Here is a 19,775-nt window from a genome sequence, read left to right as displayed (position 1 = left end):
CACACACACACACACACACACAGCAATGAGATGTGGAGTGTTGCTATGAATAAAGTGGATAAACATGAAGGACAGCGCAGCAGAGACAACTGGAGTGGAGGAGGGGGAGTCACACACGTTGGAACAAGGTGAGGAGCAGCACACACACACACACACAAACACAGACTAATCTGCAGATCTTGCGCAAAAAGTCTGGTGTGAGTGCATCTGTGTTTGTTGTTTTGAGGATTTGTCCTTGTGTTCGCTTATATTCATCCAGATAAATAATAATTTGAGACTCAATTTTAACTTGTTGTATCCACAGATAAGCATCAGCTCAGCTGCTGACAGACCACTCCATAACTGCTACACTTAGCGACACACAAACACTCATACAAGTGGAATACATGTTTATTGTGAGGTGGAAAAAATTACGACAGTGAATGCAAAACTCAATGCCAGTGAAACAAAAGGAGTGCCACAGCAAAGAGAGATATTGTGTGTTGCTGCTCTGTCCTAGTCTGCAGGTCAAGAGGATTTAGCGATGGGAAAAACAAGGTCTGAATGAGCAAGGACAGATACTGTGTGCTTGCTTTCTCTCAGCCAATTTATTTGTGTGGGAAATGGAGTTAATTACTCTGCCTACTTGGAAAAGGGTAAAACAAACAAGTCGCTTGGATGGACTGTTTTACCCTGCAGAGGCACAGATTGTCTGTGACTTTTCTCTGGCGTGTTGAGTGTTGATTAGTAGACATTTTGTACTGAAGTACGTAAGCAAAGTGTTTAATGTATAAGGCTGTACTTCTGAAGCCAAACAACCTTTTTCCTTTTCTTGCAATTATGATTCAAGAGGAGAGGTGAGTTGTAATTATCGGAACAAGTATATTTCAGCCCCCACCTGCTCCTGGCTGCTGTGTAAACAAAGCAATGGCAAGCACTAACAAAGCACTTCATATGTTGCTGTACTTTATGTTGCCTTTGAAAGAAAAGCTCCAGGAGGGAACAATTATTAGCTAGTTGGGATTCAGGCTTCTTCCGACAGCTTTAAACATTATTGAGTACTGTTAGATGAGCAGAGTGGCAAAACAGAGAGATGGCATTAAAACAGGAATTCAAGTTTTCATAAAATAAAGGAGTGTTGACCGAGGTCATTTTACTGATTTATTTATGTGGACCATGCATGCACAAAATAGACTTCGAAATCACTATATTTTGAGTGTTGGTGCCTCGCTTTAGAAAAAACAGCCTGCTTTCCCAGGCTTTCTGATGGAAGATGAGAGAAAGAGGAAGTAATTGTCCTGGACAGACTTGAGAGCTGTGAGCACTTTAAAAGGATTTTCTTTTGTTCAGTGCAAATACAGAGCAATAGAGGGTGAAGGAAGTGCAGCAGGTTGTCTGCATAAGCATCAAGGTGATGTCACTGATGACAAAAAATACATTTATGAAGTTAATTATAAATGACCTATGTAATAAATATGGCAGAACACCTACATTTGTTTGAATAGTATGTAATCTATTATACTGTACTATTATATTTCTTTTTTTATAGCACTATTGTTTTGTATTATTCTAATTGCCCTGCAATTTTCTTACATTAGAGAGTGAAAGCGGTGTCTGGCATTACAATGTGACTTTTTTTCTTTTTTCAAAATTAGTAAATACAATTTTTCTACAACCTTCAAATTTGAAAGTTCTAGAACCAACCATCTTCAGCTACACTTTCAAAGCTGACTTGATCGTATAATCATAACATTCAAAGACATGTTTGTCCATACAGTACTTTGGATAATACAAGGCAGTCAAAACTGACCATGAAATGTGAATTCCCTTTATTTACGTGTGTATTTAGTCCCTTAAAGAGGGAGGTTATACACCAGATCGAAACACTACCTGATAAAAATAAGCACACAGATGCTTTTAAGATGGACTGGATGACTCAAAGCTCAGGGGCAGCAATGTACTAACTCTGTCTCAGCAGGGCGACACGTCTCTGCTGACTATTGGGATCGTAATATTTCACTGAAATGTATTTCTATAACATACGGGGAACAGTTAAGAGCCTTAGCCTTTAATATTACCCTAACTCTCTCCCACCAAGCATGTCAATTCCCAGTTGTGTTCAGTAATGAATAGAAACTGGATTGTGCTGTATGTTGGAGAACAATAAAGTGGAGAGTAAAATGTCTCTAAAGCTTGGCCTGTATCCTCCAAACCCCCACCCGCCCAGCCCCCCGGGGAGGCAGCAGGGCGCCAGCATCAGCCCAGCTGAAGCGGTGACATTTAGCCCTCACAACAAGCTGAGCTGAGCAATGCCAAGCCAATACAACTCCCCTTGTAGCTGTAGCCCAGAGGCTGGGTGACCTTCTCCACCCATGATAACAAATATAATAAAAATTCAGAGCAGACAAGTATTCTTCGAACCACACTGCAGTGAGGGATAGTAGCTTAACATTTTCACAATTTTTTTTTTTTTTTTTTTTTTATGACACTTGTCCTTTTAGCTGTTTCATTAAGCATTAAAGCTCGTTTTGTACTCACTTTGTTCATCTGACAGTGACAAGATGTCGAGGCACGTACTGAGATCTTTTCATTTAAAGATATTGTGTACTATTCAAGAAAAGAATGGGATTTCATGTTAAAAACATTTATTTTTATTTGGACCTTAAAAGTAAAAATTCTACTGCAGTCTCTGTGTGAGCTTTACCTTAAAAATCATCCACCATAGTGTTCACCCTCACAACCAACGGTAGTAGGTTTCAGTCAGCCAAGTCACATTAAATATGTAGCTAAATATAGAATACGTACGGGGCATCCACACTCACTGACAACAATAACTATCTCCTGGTGCAACCTCCCACAGGTGGATGATGGGGAGTAGTAGTAACTAACAGTACACCGGAGAGATCTTGAATCGCTCGCAGACCTTTACAATATTAATTTGCTAAACTGAGCAGTCACCTGATTCCTTTGTTTGTCTGTGTGAAAAACGAGCTGAAGTTGATCCTCTGAGTCCTACCTCCTCCACATAGCCTGTGTAAATAGATTTAACCTTTACTGCCAAATTCAGCTGTCTTTTGTCATTAGCAAAGGGTAACTCAGGCAATGAAGCAGTAGCATAGGGTAAAAATATCTAATATAAAAAGACCTTACTCCATATCCATCCCTCTGCATTAATTAATAAGGGACAAGTGGATTCACTAAATGACCGTATGTAGGACACATATAGCTGGGATGGAACAGACCTTCTGGCAGAGGGAAGGGTTTTGGATTTGTTACCAGAATTTGGCCAATTTCTGCTTCACTGGTATTTAGCAGAACTAGTGTTTTGAGGTATGGTCATTCAGGTTTGTGTTTGCTCTCTTGACTTTTTTTTTGTTGTTTCCTACTTTTGGACATTTCTCTGACATAAAGTCATATGGAGGTTAAAGCGGACCTAGACCAGAATTTCCAATTAACGCTGTTTTTTAGTGTGTATCTGCGTCCTTACCTTGTTTAAGAAACCCTGAAGGTTCTAAACAAACAGTTCAGCCACTGCTGAGAACGCTGTGTTTTATTGTAATCTCGGGCTCAGCGAGATCTCTGAAAAAACCCGGTCCGGTTACGTAAACTCCGGTTCTCCGGAACAGCAGATCGTCCTGCTCCGGGCACTAGTCCGGGCACTAGTCCGGGCACATCCGGTTGCGTACATTGAACCGCAGAAGAAGAACGTCCGTTGTGGAGGTGTTTCACGACAGTGTCTTCTGACTCTGGGTCTGACTCCGGGTCAAAGTCATAAAAGGGACTGCGGCGGGGAGTCGTGAAGAAGCTATTTTTAAACATTGTTAAAACAATGTTTTGATAATGAGTAGCAGTGCATCCACCGTTCCACCGGGGGGAGCTGCGCTTCTGAGAGCTGGTGTGCTGAATATGTCACTTCCGGGTACTGGCCAATCACAAGACTCTGTCTTCTGGGGGTGAGAGTTGAGTCTCAAATCTCACGGCTGGGAAACACCGTCAGAAAAAAGGATTTCTATCGGCTCGTTTACTAGGAGGTTTTTGACCATAAAAACAAGTTAATGTATGCAAGTAGACCTCCATAACTAACATATATGTGCAACAGGACCACTCTATGTGAGCTTTAAGGCCGAATATGAGGGTACATCTTTTTCACACTTTTAGACTTCCAAATGATGTTGTTGTACTTTTATTTTATTTCTGGACCGATCTGATGTGGCTACTTTCATTGGGATTGCTGTGCTATACAGGATGCAATAATGAGAAAAACATGCTATTTTAAGTCTGATCATTTTATTTGATTTGATTAATAGATTTGATCCATGCAATAACATGACTCCAGACTGGGCAAACAATACCTAGTCCAGGTTGTCATGCTGGCTCATGACGTCAAACTGCTGCTCTTCGGGAGAGACCATAGCATGAGGGCTGCATGAGAGCTAATGAGAACTAACACGACACATCATGTCTTGGCTGGTCTGGTTGAGGGAAAAGGACAGACACGATTTGAAGGGTTGAAACCATTTTTGGACAATTATGTAGAAGAAAGAAGATAATATTCTTCTGCAAAATGTGTGGTGGGCAGAACATTCTGTTATTGTGTTTTTATCTGCAGATGATACAGCCACAGGCTGTGAGTTCAGTAAATGATTAATGAACTGAAATTTTATTTTATGAAGCAAAACACTGTATTTTGTCCAGCTAGTTCATTTATATTTGCAAGCCAAATAAATTACTATTGAGAGCTGAGAATAGACTGCAGATCATATAAAGGTCTAAAAAAATTAAATAATGTAAAATGATCAGTTATCGGTATCAGCCATTAGGAGCAATTTATTATTGGTATTTGTTACAAAAACCTACAACGACTCAAAAGTAGAACTTGAATGACAGACATGCATTTTATGAAGTCAGTCATAAAATAAACATTTGGATGTTTGAATTTTTAAGTAATTAGAAATTGATGTTTAAAAATCAGGCCATTTAAAATCACATACAGTTACTCTGTCACAACATTAAAACCAGGACCAGTTTTTAAAGTAAATGTTTTTTGCCATTCTGAACACTGCTCTGTCGCACCAGGTTCCGTTTTTCTGCTGGCGTCCTCTGTTCTCTCATTTTCCTCACAGTCTCACACTTTGTGTGCTGAAATTGAATCGCAGGGAGCATCCAACCTGAGCCACATGCCTTGACATACAGTAATCGCTGCTCATAATGAAATACACTTCGACAAATGTGGCACTGACAGAATATTATTTATGTCAGGTTCATCATTTTAGATCCAGAGATTTGGATGGGAGACTGGGGAACATTATCAGTCTAAAGGACATCAGGTAGGCTGTACAGATCATTGTGTAGAATATTGAGCTTATTATAAAGCAGTTAATTTAGATAATCCAGTCCAACAAATATACCTGGAGAGGAGCTGTTTTTATCTGGAACATGTTTTCAATTAGAGATTTCCTTAAATTGTGCTTGAGCTTTGCAGTCGAACGTGCACAATTTAATACAGAAATGTTTGCATTGCTTTATTTTCATAGAATAGTTCATGCCTTTCTCTGTTGTGAAGCTGCTTCCAGACCTCTTAACCAGCTGGCATGATTGAGGAGCATTTAAATTTAAATTCATGAGGTCTGTGCACATCAGTGCCCCTGTGACCTACAGATACCAGAAACATCCTTCTCTGCCTGCTCATCTTAAATTCAAAGGAGATTTTGAAATGTTTAAAAATTTCATTTTTAAATTTCTTAACGGGCAAAATTATCATCATTGAAACATTTTTATGAGTCAAACTTTGGCCAACGGACACAAAGTTACAGCCAACATGTTAAGTTGGAGTTGTATAAACACATTTGAAGTAAGATATCTACACAAAAAACACACTGAAATACAAGACTTACAGACCTTTAAACATGCATGTTCTAATTTATTTCCAGGGCAAAAACTTGTATAACGGTCAAGATTTTGTGCAAATGAGCAAATCAAAGAAGTAGAGTTGAAGCTTACGTCCTGTACTTTGCAGATCAAGTTAAACCCAATTTAGTTTACCAAAAGACTACACTGTTTTGAAACACTAAAATGTGGTAAACACGGATGAACAATCTGCCAACGGCAGGGTGAAAATAAATCTGTTGATCTATGGCATAATTAAGATGAGGCTCACTTTTGCAGCAGATATTCTGAAGACAAAGGTCAAAGCTATCATAAACTCTGTGCAGGAAGTGAGGAAAGTGAAGCGTCACAGAAAGCACCATAGTGTGTTTTAGAAAACCTGCTCAAAGTATGACAGGTAAAATGTTGTATAAGAGATAGACTTTCTGCAGATGTCAGTTCATGCTGAGTTTAAAAGTTCAGTTTTTAAAGAACCTAGACCCCCAAGCATTTGATACTCGATCTTCTACTTTAGTGATGTATGGCAGCTGGCATTAGTGATGCGACATTGCAGAAGCCAACTTTCAGAGACAGAATTTGACAGAATTTGTCAGTATTCAAATCTCTCACTGACTAATTTAATAATATAGAGCGTCAATATGCAGCACTACTTTCTATCACACACCATTTACACCTATTCAAATGCTGCTGGCACAGCAATTTGGGGTTCAGTGTCTTAAATAGGGAGACATTTGCATGCAGAAGCTGGGGTCAAAAAGTCTAAATTAAACTGCATTGTCAGCTGCATATCGTAAGGATCATTCAGTATGTCTACATAATATCAAGTAACAGTGTTTTAACTGCTAATATACCATAATAACCATTTCCTGATTATAACTGGGGTTGAATTTAGGCACAGTAAGTAACACAGTGACAGTGTCACACATCTGGCTGACTTAAGCTGCTTTCAGACATGCACTGAAGTCGGAACATTATCCAGAGATTATCTCAAAGGACATATCTGCAGCATTGGCATCGGACATTCTTTAGAGATTCTCCTGCCATCTCCCTGGTATAATGTCAAGATAATGTCTAAATAAGCCCTGGAGCAGGAGAAACTCAGAATAATCCACAGCAAGTGAATGGGTAAGTGTCCAACTCCAGCATATTGAAGCCAGACACCACCCTCTTGCTTAGATCCTGCAGAAATGATTCTTCTGTTGTGAAGCAACTTGCCTTGGACAATGTCCTGTGTTTATGTGCTGGGTCATACAAACAACAAATGTCAGTCCTCGATATCCCGGATATTACCAATTTATATCAGAAAATTGCATATGCCACATGACTGTTGTGACAAAAGCAAACACATTTTAGTGAAAAGAAGTCCTTACTTTGTGGTATGTCATTGAAGAAAACAGTTTAGTGTGGGAACATCTATTGTGATACAGGCTTGGCGAGAGGCTCAAAATATAATTGTGCACAAGGAGCACAACTTAATTCTTTCCAGCTTCAAATCTTTCACGATATTCTAAATGCCTACATATCAAATGCCAGCATCCATCCACTTCCTCAGGTCTTACTTCTTATTCAAAGTGGACTTTAATTAATTTTAATTAATCAACTCAGTTACAGTTTTCAGTTTTAACACATTTAACATGGAGACCAGCTAATCAGTCACTGAACTTGTCAATAAGTCTGCTCTGTCTCACACATTCAACTAACACAGCATTTGACAACTGTTCTCCCACATTCTTTGCTCTTAAACTTTACAGCACTGTAGTCTACCACACTATCCATCACTCAACCACACAGCTGGAGCTGCCCTTTATCAAACCACCATGCCCCTGAAAGCCCCGTTAGTTATACCATTGGGAATATTTGGTAATATCTACATAGAATACTAAAACTGCTCAACTCCAAAGACTGTGATTAGACTGACAATAACCGCTCAATACACATCGCATTATACATACACTCTAAATAGAATTCCACAGTCTGCGTTTAATCAAGACTGAATAACAGAGGGGAAAGCCTTGTCTGGCATGACTAGTCCCACACAAGTATTCTTAAGTACCCCATCACCACATACTTCTTCCACTGCTAGGAGTAGGGATGCGTGCTAATGGAGATTGTGTTCATAGACCTTCCCTTGACAGGCTGAAAAACAATTTCAGGGTTGAGAAATTATGGCTCTGGCATCAGTCAAAGAAAAAACATGGTCCGTCGTTGGACCAGGGCAGCTCAGCAGAAAAGAGTTAGCAGAACTGCTCTGGATCTTCCACCTGGTTCATCTTGAAAATGATGAGATGGGCAATAATGTTTGAGGGAAGGGTTGAATGTTGATGAGGGTGGTAGTGATTGATATGATACACACAGCAACGCTACCCCTCACTGACCTGCAAGAGCAAAATTGGGATGACTAAACTCATACCAGTGACCATACCATGTCATGTTTCATAACACAGTCAGAAGAGATATTTTGCATCACTTTACAAACACTATAATACCAGGTCTGAATGGGACCAGAGACGTTGCAACATCACCATATTAATATTTAATGGTCATGAATATCTTTTCTTTATATAGCATATTCCAGTCAGTGTTGATGGCCAAATCATCAAGTTAAGTCAGAAAAGGAATGATACAGTATATTTAGTTTTTTTACCTGAAAGACTCACTGACCCGATTCATTCACTGCGCTGAATACTTTTGGAAACTCTCACTGGAACATTCTGTAACAGAATGTTCAGTTTCAATATATTTCAGGTTGATTTGAAGATGTGAAATGACACTTTAAAATCTACAGTCCTACTGCTAACCTTATTCTCCCTCTTGTGTGATTTCACTCCTCAGAACTGTCAGGAATATTAAAACAAATTCTGTGTGTGATAGTCTTTCTTGCTTTGTAGTTTTCCTGCCACATTTTCATTATGATCAAAACTGTTTTTTTTACACTTCTCTGAAAAGATGTAGTACTTTGAACAGTTTGGAGCACAATTTATTCTTCCTTTTTTGTTGCTCCCACACATTGACAATTGTAATGACAACCTGACAGTCAATACTCTCACATAGTGTTTGTGTAATTATTGATACCTTGTTCATCATAGCCAAAAGTATTGTGTTTGGTACACAGACAAAATTTCCATCAGTTTAACTTGGACTTAAGATTGTTTCGATTAAGATTGTTAAAAGGTACAGGTAAAGCTCAACAAAAATATGGGCCTAAATAAAAATTACAAAGCGATAAATGATGTCATGAAATAGACGAAGTTGGAAAGTGATGTTTTATAGCGTAGTAATCAATAACATGACATGATCTACAGCTCATTACAAAACACTAAGCAAGCATTAAATATCAGGTTGAATAAATGCAATGAGGATTTCATTGTGAAATGGTATTATTACAAATAGTCTCTATCAAAAACATCTGATTTGCATGTGCTGGTTCATGCCACTTTTTGTGGAATATAAGGCCCATGTTTGCATCTGTTATTACATGAATCTACAATACAATCATTTTGATTTCAGCAGGAGAAACCAGGCCATTAATTGTAGAAGTATAAGTGGGTGGTCCTGCAATTTATAACAGCTCCCACAGTAAAGGTCAAGTGCAGAGTACAGTAGGTAGGGGGTCCTGATACTCATTCCTATTCATGTTTGGTGTCTACGGATGCATGCTTGCAGCTATTTGACCTTATTGATGATTGACAGCGCCTTGCTGTTTCTCCATGGAGGAAAACGGATCATTTGAGTTTTGTTGTTTCAGCCCTTTGGGAATTTAGTGGCGTTCATCAATTATACACTGTCTCAGTAAAGCTGCACGGATTGACATGAACTGATACAGGGATGACGATGACGCTATAGACTACACAATAAACACTTAATCCCAAATCACTAGTTGAATTTGTCCTAATTGGTTGCTCGTGGATGGCAGAAGGTGGGTGCTGTGTTGAGAGCATGTAGGAGTTGTGATACTATAGTGTGAAGTGTGATATCAAAACAATAATGATGTCTATGTCCATGATGCTACTGCACTGTATTTTTTCTTAATATTATTTTTACAACAATGAAAACTATTTACATATTTGTTGATTTCTTTATTATTATATATTATAATTATTATAATTAGTTTTCACCCATTCCTTGATTCAGTGCAGTGTCTGATCCATGGATTAGCTGTATGGTAGTTTATTTTTAACCCAGCAATAATTCAGTTTTCTTCTCTTCCAGCAGTAATGATTCCAGCAATTATCATTCTAGGATCAATTCAAATATCCCCAATTAAAGCTAACTAAAACATTCACTTAGTCAATGAGATAATCCCTTATAATAAAATAACTTCACCCTACAATTTCTTAAAAAAACAAAAACAAAACAGGGCTTTATACAATCAAAGGGAAAGAGAATATTCAAAACAAAACTGAAAGCAACAACTTAAATGATTCAGTTTAAGGGCCAATAAATTAATTCATTTATTCTACACAAATCCACTCAGTCAACAGAAGACATTTTCGAATCCCTACCATCTCCCCCCAAAGATCAATAGTAATACTGGCTGTTGCTTTGCCACAAAGGACTATAGCAAGATGTCACCCTGACTCAATCCTCAAACCATAAATCATTCATAAGCAGCAGGTACACAGAACAGAACCCTTCAGAGAAAAGACAGAGTACTGACCTTTCCCTGTCATCATGTTACATGAGATACTGTAGAAACATCTGCTTGTTGCAGTGCCATCTCTAACGTTCTGTTCAAAGTCACATCTAATGTTGGAATAGGGATCATTTTCTTTCTAATCTGTCTCTGCCTCTATATCCTCCTCCAGAACATGACTTGAAGATGAGCTGCCCTCAGCCTGAGTTAGAGGAGGACTGTCCTCCACCAGAGGAATTAGAGTGTAAAATCTGTTACCAACGCTTCAATGCCCACAACCGCAAGCCTAAGATCCTGGACTGCCTGCACCGGGTCTGTACCCGCTGCCTCAGTAAGATCCTTGACATTACTGATGGTGCAGGCTGCATTTCCTGCCCGTTTTGCCGACACCAAACAGAAATCACGGAGTTTGAGGTGTCAGCCCTTCCGGACGATGCTAACATCATGTCCCACCTGGCAATGCGGGACAAATCCTGGATCTCTAACCAAGGGGAGGTGGTCCTGACTCCAAAGAGTTTCTCCTCATCCAGCCCATCTCATGAATCCTCCAACTGCCTCGTCATCACCATTATGGAAGTGCAACAGGACTCACATCGTTCCCCAAGCCGCAATGGTAGCTCGGACATATACGCGGAGCAGAGCCTGGACTCAGTATCAATTGGCTCCAATGGGCCGATTGATCAGGACGCCCTGTCTAAATTCTGTAACCATGTCCCACGCATCCTGGTCTGGCTGCTGGGTTTCTTGTACTTTGGCTCACTTCCTCTAGGAATCTACTTGTTAGTGATCCAGAGAGTGACTCTGGGTATTGTATGCGTTAGCTTGGTGCCATCGAGTTTAACAGTTTGCCTGGTCTATGGATTCTGCCAGTGTCTGTGTCAGGGGATGTGTGACTGCTCCCCCAGGGGCTGATATGACGCCATTAAACTAATGATTTGTTGGTTAAGTCAGCTGCAGAAAACCGGGTTGTGGTTTGTCCTGTGAACAGATATAAAGGCCTAGGGAAAAAGGGAATGTTCTGTCCTTAACAGAGGCCTAACTGACTACTAGTGAGTGACCTTCATGCAAATAATGTGCCAGTCACAGTCTTACTAAGAAGACCATCTTAAGTGACGGGCTATGCTTTAAAGCTTACCAGTGAAATTCACTGAGCTCCGTTAGTGAGAATAGCATTTATTTTTCTGTGCTGTGTTTGCGTGACACTGTTTGTTCCATGTTGTGTGTTTGACCAAGTCTGACATCAGATTTGAGAGTAGACCTCTTTGACTTGTACAATTAATAACACTGATAAAGTCCAAGACTGTTGTTTATCATTGTTTTATGATGCTATGTTTGTAACTTCATCTTCAGATGCCTGTATGTTTTGATCACGCGCTAAAATGAACAGTACACTGCAGCATCATGTGGGAAAAGGAGCGCTACACATAGATATCCAGCACCAAGTGGCTTTGGTATGCATGTCATGGATAACATGACCACAGTAATCAGAACAATCCACAGTATGAAACGCCTACATTAAGAAATGCAGAATTAAAACTACAGGTAACTCAGAAATGAATAGATTATAATAGTGATGCAGCTCTTGCAAATACAGTATTAGCAATAACTGAATACTGAAGATGAAGCCCTGACGCTGTTATTTATGTGTTGTAAGATATCGGTATGTTGAACCCATTGACGATTATAATAAAATATTTTTATATTATACAGTTATTTTTGAAGCACCTCTCCAGACACCCAAGGATGCTTTACAGAATAAATATTTAAAACTAAGTAAAAACAGGTAGATGAAAGAATGCTGAAAAATAAAAAAAAAGAATAAAATAAAGAATAAAAAGCAAATACAACAGTAGACAATAACACTATTGGGGAGAAAATTAAAGTGCTGGCACAAGGTAAATTGGACACTGCTCTTTTAGGAAATTATTTAGTGCTAAAACCTTTTGTTGTTGAAGTTGTGTTTTATTGATGTCACTGTTTAACTCCTTGTCTATCTTCACGGTCCCATGTTTTCCTGTGTTAATGTCTATGGACTTAAGCTCTTAGCTTAGTTTCACTCTTTTGGTCAAAGATGCAAACAAATAAATAAACACATATGTTATCTAAAATGCAATAACCTGAATATAATCTATACAGTACTTTGTGCTCATTTGTATGGCCAATAGCTGCTAGTACAATTTTTAACAGAAACAAGTAACTCAATTAATGCTGCAGTCAATGAGAGTGTTGTAAAGATGTGCACAGCGCTGCATTACTAAAGCCTCACGCGAGACACAGAGGTGCCGACCTCCACAGATGGTATGTGCTCAACAAGCAGGAACAGGGGCTTTTATGGTCGGCACACAATGCACATCAAGATTAAATTATTCTAAATTTGACAAGGACCAATTAACCTATTTTTTTAAGTGCTGTGATGATCAAAGACCATCAACTGAGTGCTGAGACAGATTTATTATACCATCTGGAGAAAAACAAAATAATATAAATGGGGGTAGGAGGGGGGAGAAACAGAACAATGACGGTATGAGATAGAAAGGGATTTATGGTGTTCCATGTGTATAATGTTGATTATTGACATAGTTGAGGATTTGTCCTCCACTAGCGCTTTCATTTTTTGTCATGATGTTTCACATCTATGAGAAGAAACCGATCGTACTGCACTCTTAGGAATAAAAGTGCTAAGTAGAACCATATAAGGCTCTTCGGCTTGTAGGAGAACCCTTTTTGGCTCCAGGTAGAACCTTTTTATAAAGGTTCCACCAAGAACACATTTAAAACCATTTATTCAGGAAAGGGTTTTTCAGGTGCAAATAGTTCCAGGTAGAACCTCAGCCCTGGTAGAAGGACCCTTTTGGAACCCTTATTTCTAATAGTGTGGTCCAAATATGAGACACATCTAAACACAGCTGGTTACTTGTGATAAGGCACAGATCTCACTACCTGTTACTCGCTTTAAAAAAAAGTCCTAAAAACATTTTCTTTAATTATTATTATGAAAGCCAAGATGTAATAGAAGAATCCTTCACTCAACTTACTACCTTGTTTTCAGCTTCAAACATGAGCCACACACGTACAGTTCTACATGTAAAATGCCTTGGAAAGAAAGAATCAATGAAGACCGATTAGACCGAGACACTCATTGGAATAGCACATGAATACTGTAGCCACAATCTGGTTATAGCACATGCTTTTAAAACTATGAAGCAGCCACATGCAGTGCAATCACTATATGTTTGCGACAGATTAATGATCATTTTTAGTTGGTCAGTGAAAGTAAAGTGTGGTACTGTATTTCATTTAATGCATTTCAAAGACAGAAAAAAGGATGAATTTAAACGACCTTCTCAGAATCGCTCAAACTCTAAATGCAGCGGGTAACTCATCAGGTTCGGAAGCCCCTATGAGCAACAAAATGAGACTGCTGTGGAAAAAGTGAGTGAGTCAGGTAAGTGAGTCCAGCCTTTGTTTCTGAATGCTCTTGCGGGTGCCTCTAAACATTTTAGAGCTCTTGCTGTTGTGCTCCCGCCTCGCCTCAATCAGTCACAACGTAAAATGAAACATTTTTCTGTGAGCAGCACAGGAATGTTGGTGAAAGGTGGTGAAAACACCACTACACTAAGAAACACAGGTACAGAGGCTTATTGAACAGTGTGTTTCAACTCATTTGGCAGTGGCTTGAACATAAAGGACATTCATTTATATTTAAATGTAAGGGCAATGCAGCTTTGAGTAACTCATAAAAAAATTAATCCAGTTTAAATGACATTATTTAGATTAGCTGGTCATTGGTCATCATTGTGACATCAATATGAATGCAGTCATGCAGGTTATGCAACACACCTGTGTTGCTTTTTATTGCCATTTGAGTTAAAGTGAGTGGATTTAATCAAAATACATGAAATTGAAAATGCTGCATCTGTAACTGAAACAACTCATTGAGGGTTAAACCTAGGAGTATGTTTGATTTATTCTAAGAGCAGTGTTAGATAATGTAATATACATTACTGAGCTAACTGATTTTTGAGATCTTTCCAAGTCCGCTTCCATATAACACATTCATATACAATTTAAAATACACATCTTAAATTCATTTTTTCATTTTCCACATTTTTATATGTATATATTTATTTCATGATAGCATTGAAGATCTTTATTTTACACTTAATTTATTCATATTCCAAGTCTAAAAGAGTAAAGACTTTCAAATAGTTATGATATAGTCGAGGATGAGACAAGACTGTAATAATTAAATCATTTGCTGTTCATTATATCCTGGGGTGGTTATGCATTATTTATTCTCCATGAACAAACTGGAATATTTGCCTTCTTTAATTTGCTTGTTGTTATGTTTTAAATATATTGTGAGATGCACTGAGAACAATGATGAAATGTACGCCATGAGCAAAAATCTGGAGCAAAAGCAACCCAGTTATTTTATTATTTTATTATGAGATTATGATTATTCATGCTCAGTGAGAGAACTCTAAGTGATGGTAACAGTGACTGAGACAGATCCCAATTTGAAGTATCATCTATCATTAAAAACATCTTATTATCTGTAAAAGAAAAAACAACACTATACATTTTAACTGCAAGGTTTAAGTTGCTTTTTACTGTGCATGTTGTTGTTTTTTAACAAATGCAGGAAATTCCTTCAACAGAAGGAAAGAAAATGAGGAAGGAAACGCTCACATATTCACACACACAAAAAACACATACCTCTCACCTCTCACTGGGATGTTGCTATAGAGACATTAAGAAGAATGATAGAACCACTGACATGTTTTTCCAGCTGTGGCTTGAACAACAAGGGCTGCTGACAGATGGAGAACACAGAGAGCACTGGCCCTTGAGCAAGGCACTAACACTTCCAGACTACTGCTATGCTCATGTTTTGTATCATGAATATACAATTTAAATAGAGGCTGTACTAAAAGGTGCTGCAGGACAACTGTCAACCACAACGGAAAAGATCTAAACCAAGACTGCACTGTAGGTAGATGTAGAAAGGGTTTCCATGGTGACAGGCTAGTTATGGCTCCTTTTTTTCCCCATGAAAAGGAGTTGAATTCATGCTGTTTTTTTGTCACAGAACAGATGAGTAGGAAGCAGGTTCTGTATTTCTGTCCAGAATTATATTTGTGTCTACTATAGTCATAAAAAAATGGTTATTATACAGAAATAACGGCAAATGTATCCAGGTAACATGTCCTTGCATTGAAGGACCGTGTGTGTGACACAAGGGAGGATGAATTTCACCAATAGCAGCTAATAGTGATCCTGCTTATCAAGCTTTCCTGGATACTTTTGAAATAACACAGTATTACAGTAGTAATATTTCCTTATTACCACACTATACGACCATTTTATTACAAAAATGCATTTACCTTACAAATAAATTACCATAATTAACAACGAGGGATCAAAGGCCGAAGTCTTATCCAGATCGGCACAGACATTTGCAGCCATGGCAAGACTGAGACCCATTTGGAGGGACAGGAACATTACCCTGAAATCAAAGGTCAAGCTACTGCGGGCTCTAGTTATTTCCATCTTTCTTTACGTTTGCGAGACCTGGACATTGACAGCCGATCTTCAAAGAAGAATCTTAGCAGCAGAGACGAGGTGCTACCGGATATTACTAAATAACTTAACTTACCGTGATCATATTACAAAAATGAAGAAGTCTGAAGCACCATTACGCGAGCTACAGGATGTAACCACCTTGAGAACCTGTTTAGCATCATCAAAAGAAGGAAGCTGAAATGGTATGGCCACATAACTAGAAGCAGGGTTCTATCAAAAGTAATATTACAGCGCACGGTGGGAGGGAAGAGAAGACGTGGAAGACAGAGGAAGAATTGGGATGACAAATCCCCGAATGGACCCACCTAACCCTTGCCAAAGCCCAGGCGGTAGCACATGACAGGAAGGGACGGAAGGAAGTAGTATGCTTAGCCACAACGTGCCACTACGACTACCAACGGTCAAGGGATCAGTAACGGTAACTACAACTGTATTGTTCCTTAACCGTACTGTAAAGTGTTACTGGCTACACTTTAACAAAATGTAACCAATCCATCAGTCTTTGCATCAAAGCTCCACCTCCAAATCACTGGAAGTTATCGTCTGTGTCGGAACTAGAAATTTTGTCTGCACCTTCTCTGCCATTTCACCGTGACTCGCTTTCTAAAATCTGGCTTGAGACTCGTTTTTTTTGGAAAAAAATTTTCACAGACAGTTATTTATTGATGTCTCTTTGGACGTGGACATTTCAACTGATGATGAATGACGTTTCAGACACAAATAACAGACCATAGTTTTAATAACGGATAGCAGTGTGACAGGGACACTCTAACGTCATTGGACCAAAGTCAAAGAGAACAGTGCACACAGTGGCGCTGCTATCACTGCTGCTGATCGTTATCTTTACGAGAACGTACATAGTCTGACCTGAGAAGACAGATGGTTTGAAAGTGGACTGAAACAAGCCGGGAGAAACCTGGTAACCTCAGTCTAGGGCTAGTATGGATATCAGTATCTGGACTTAGATACTGATTTCTACACATCACGACTGCTTGTTGCAGTCAAACACAAAGTACATTTCTGCCCTGATGTTGGTCAAATTGCATGCTGCTGGCTAAATGGAGCCATAACACTGATGAGATTAACTTCTAGGTATTAACATTTGATTTTGATCTAATGACGACAAATTAGTTTGATACCCAGCCCAAAGTCTAATCAATATGACAAAAGTATTGAAGCTCTGATTCACAGCCCAAGACACCCAACGATCATCCACCTACAGTCCTGAGCTCTCTTCCCAGACGGATCAACACTCACACTGAGAAAAAACACAGGTGACCTCTCACACAGTAACAGACTGTGAAGTGACCCCCGATGACCCTTCACACCTTGACTCAGGTGCGACTAATAACATAAAACTGGTCAGAGTGAGACTGGAAAACCTGGATTGTTCAACATGTATACACTGTTAAAAATACAATGACTTGGATGACTGAAAACCTTTATGGACATTATCTCTATGTTGTAGCTTTACTCATATATAGTTATAGTGTAGCCACGTGTGTGAGACTCTACAGAAAATGAGATGATACAGTGCTCAGACACAGTCAGCTCAGATAACTGGGAGACTGCGAGACACAGCATTTCATCAATTTATACTTTTCTTAACAGATGGTTTATCAAGTGCAGTGAAGAGGGCAGCAGATCAATACTGAATAGAGTGGAGGGTCATCCAGAGTAAAATGAAGTTAAAAGTGAAAAGCAATGTTGTCTGGTCATTTTTTTTATACACAAGAGTTTTACCGTCGAGCTCTCTGGCACATACACTGCGTTTGTGCACAGCAGCTTCCCAGACATTCAGCCACTACTGCAGTAAAGAGCAGAACATGATGAGACACCTCACTACAATTTTACCACTCACCTCACCTGGTGCTGCCCCAGGTGAATGAGCTACACAACACCTCTGTCTCCAATAGCTGAGTGCACGACCAACAAAACGCAGACGCGTTCATTGTGTTGATTTTTAAATTGTTGATTGTGATCATTTTTAAAGCACGGGGGGGGTATTTGCTCGTTGTGTGTTAATCATAGCTGTGATTAAAGGTGTTTATGGGCCACAGACAATTCCCAGAATTAAAATTGGGCCCCGGAATTCCTACGTTTGGAAATGGCTGCTCCATGCATTTCACTACACTGTCAGCAAGTAAGGTAGTGTTCAAGCCTTTCAGATGGGCTGGTTTTCAAGAGAAAGTGACGATTGAATAAATGAACTTACTTTGACTTCTTCCTGTAGTTTCCCAAGTCGAACAGTGCCATTCAAAATCTTGTTGACGAATCTCTTCTTTTCCTGCTGAAGACTGGAAGCCTGGAGAGGTAGAGAGGGGGAGACGGGGGGTTACTGATGTCAGAGTTGAGGGAGGGTGGATGGAATGCACAACTGGATGGAATAAATTTGGCAAGAGGTGGATGACACTGCATGTCACCACATCAAAATGGATGGAACTTCGCACAACATTTGTATTCAAATCATCTTTTCACAAGTTTATTTCATTTAAAAAACAGGTGACAACTTTGAAACTTATCCCTGCAGTTAAAATGTAGATTCAAACCAGCAAGGCTTTATCAAAAGAGGGCTTTAACTGTGCCTTCAGCAAAGATTTCCAACTGATATTACTCATGAAGACACTGCAGAGCTAACTCTAAAATGTTTGCATTTGTGCTTAAAAATCAACAAACTGTCTCCAATTTCAAAATAAATACACTTATCCTTCAGGGAAATGTCACAGTCTAAGTGGAGTCAGCTGAAATTAAAATTCCACTGATCAGCCTTTCCTTTTTGAAATGTCGACGTATAGAAATGGCTTTGATTTACACTTAAGTGTTTCCACGACACACTCAGTCCACAATAATAATACCTGTGCAACCGGTAAACAAACACAATGACAGCAGTGTGCTCACCTTGCTCTCATTCAGCCCAAACCTTTATTTATTTTGCCTTATACCAATTATCTCTAATACGGTGTCAGTCTGACCTTCTACACAGTGTGCCCCCACTTATCCTCTAAACAGTTAGCTATGACACAATGTCCCCTGCATATATTAACATTTACCACATAAACTTTCTCCCATTTCTCTGCCAGACATGCAGCCAACTGAGCAACACACACATACAGTATATATGTACTGTGCAGAAATCTTAAGCCACCATTCGATTTGCTGTTTTAGCAATGCTATAACGAGGCATATATCATTATTATGAGGATAATTATTTGATTTTACTGGAACATGTCCTGAAATATGTATGCAGTTGTTTGTTTTTTTTAAACAAATAAAATAAAAAATCTTAACTCATGTTACTGGTAAATCCTGTGTTTGTCCTACAATTTCATTTGAAGAAATATCTGCTGTAAAAAAAAATGTCTATTACGCCAGGTTTATTCAAGACATGCTTGAGCATTACATACACATGTTGCATGAGTGAAACTCATCGACAGCTCGCTAATATATAAGACCAGCTTATACAATTTGCATCACCTCATTCCAAATTCCAATGATCACAGAATTTGGCAGACAGAAAAAAACAACAGAGCTGGTGGTGCCTGAAACTTTTGCACAGTACTTTATATGTGTGTGTGTGTGTGCTATGTATGTATATATATGTATATATAACACTGCATCTAGCATCTAATACACTGCTGAGAAGCCAGCGGGACGAAATACGAGGCCTGAATGACGAAAGAGTATATTAAAA

General features: G+C 39.0%; 2 protein-coding genes across 2 annotated transcripts in view; one reads left to right on the top strand and one right to left on the bottom strand.

Moving 5' to 3' along the window:
* cep89 (centrosomal protein 89) overlaps nucleotides 1-19,775 on the bottom strand; it is a gene marked incomplete at both ends in the record, with an annotated part of 51,921 nt that overhangs the window by 14,393 nt on the left and 17,753 nt on the right. The window contains one exon of the mRNA XM_083900568.1: nucleotides 18,300-18,389. Within this exon, the coding sequence (XP_083756694.1) occupies nucleotides 18,300-18,389 (90 nt within the window). The remainder of the gene's footprint in view (nucleotides 1-18,299; nucleotides 18,390-19,775) is intronic.
* On the top strand, nucleotides 65-11,410 carry LOC310936344 (E3 ubiquitin-protein ligase RNF182; the record flags this gene model as incomplete). Its single annotated transcript, XM_083900394.1, has 2 exons — nucleotides 65-128; nucleotides 10,671-11,410. 2 exons carry the CDS (start codon nucleotides 65-67, stop codon nucleotides 11,408-11,410), a joined length of 804 nt encoding a protein of 267 aa, XP_083756520.1.

This window comes from Microchirus variegatus (assembly GCF_963457635.1).
Source record: "Microchirus variegatus genome assembly, chromosome: 14".
Classification (NCBI taxonomy): domain Eukaryota; kingdom Metazoa; phylum Chordata; class Actinopteri; order Pleuronectiformes; family Soleidae; genus Microchirus; species Microchirus variegatus.
This window is presented reverse-complemented; position numbering and strand designations above follow the sequence as displayed.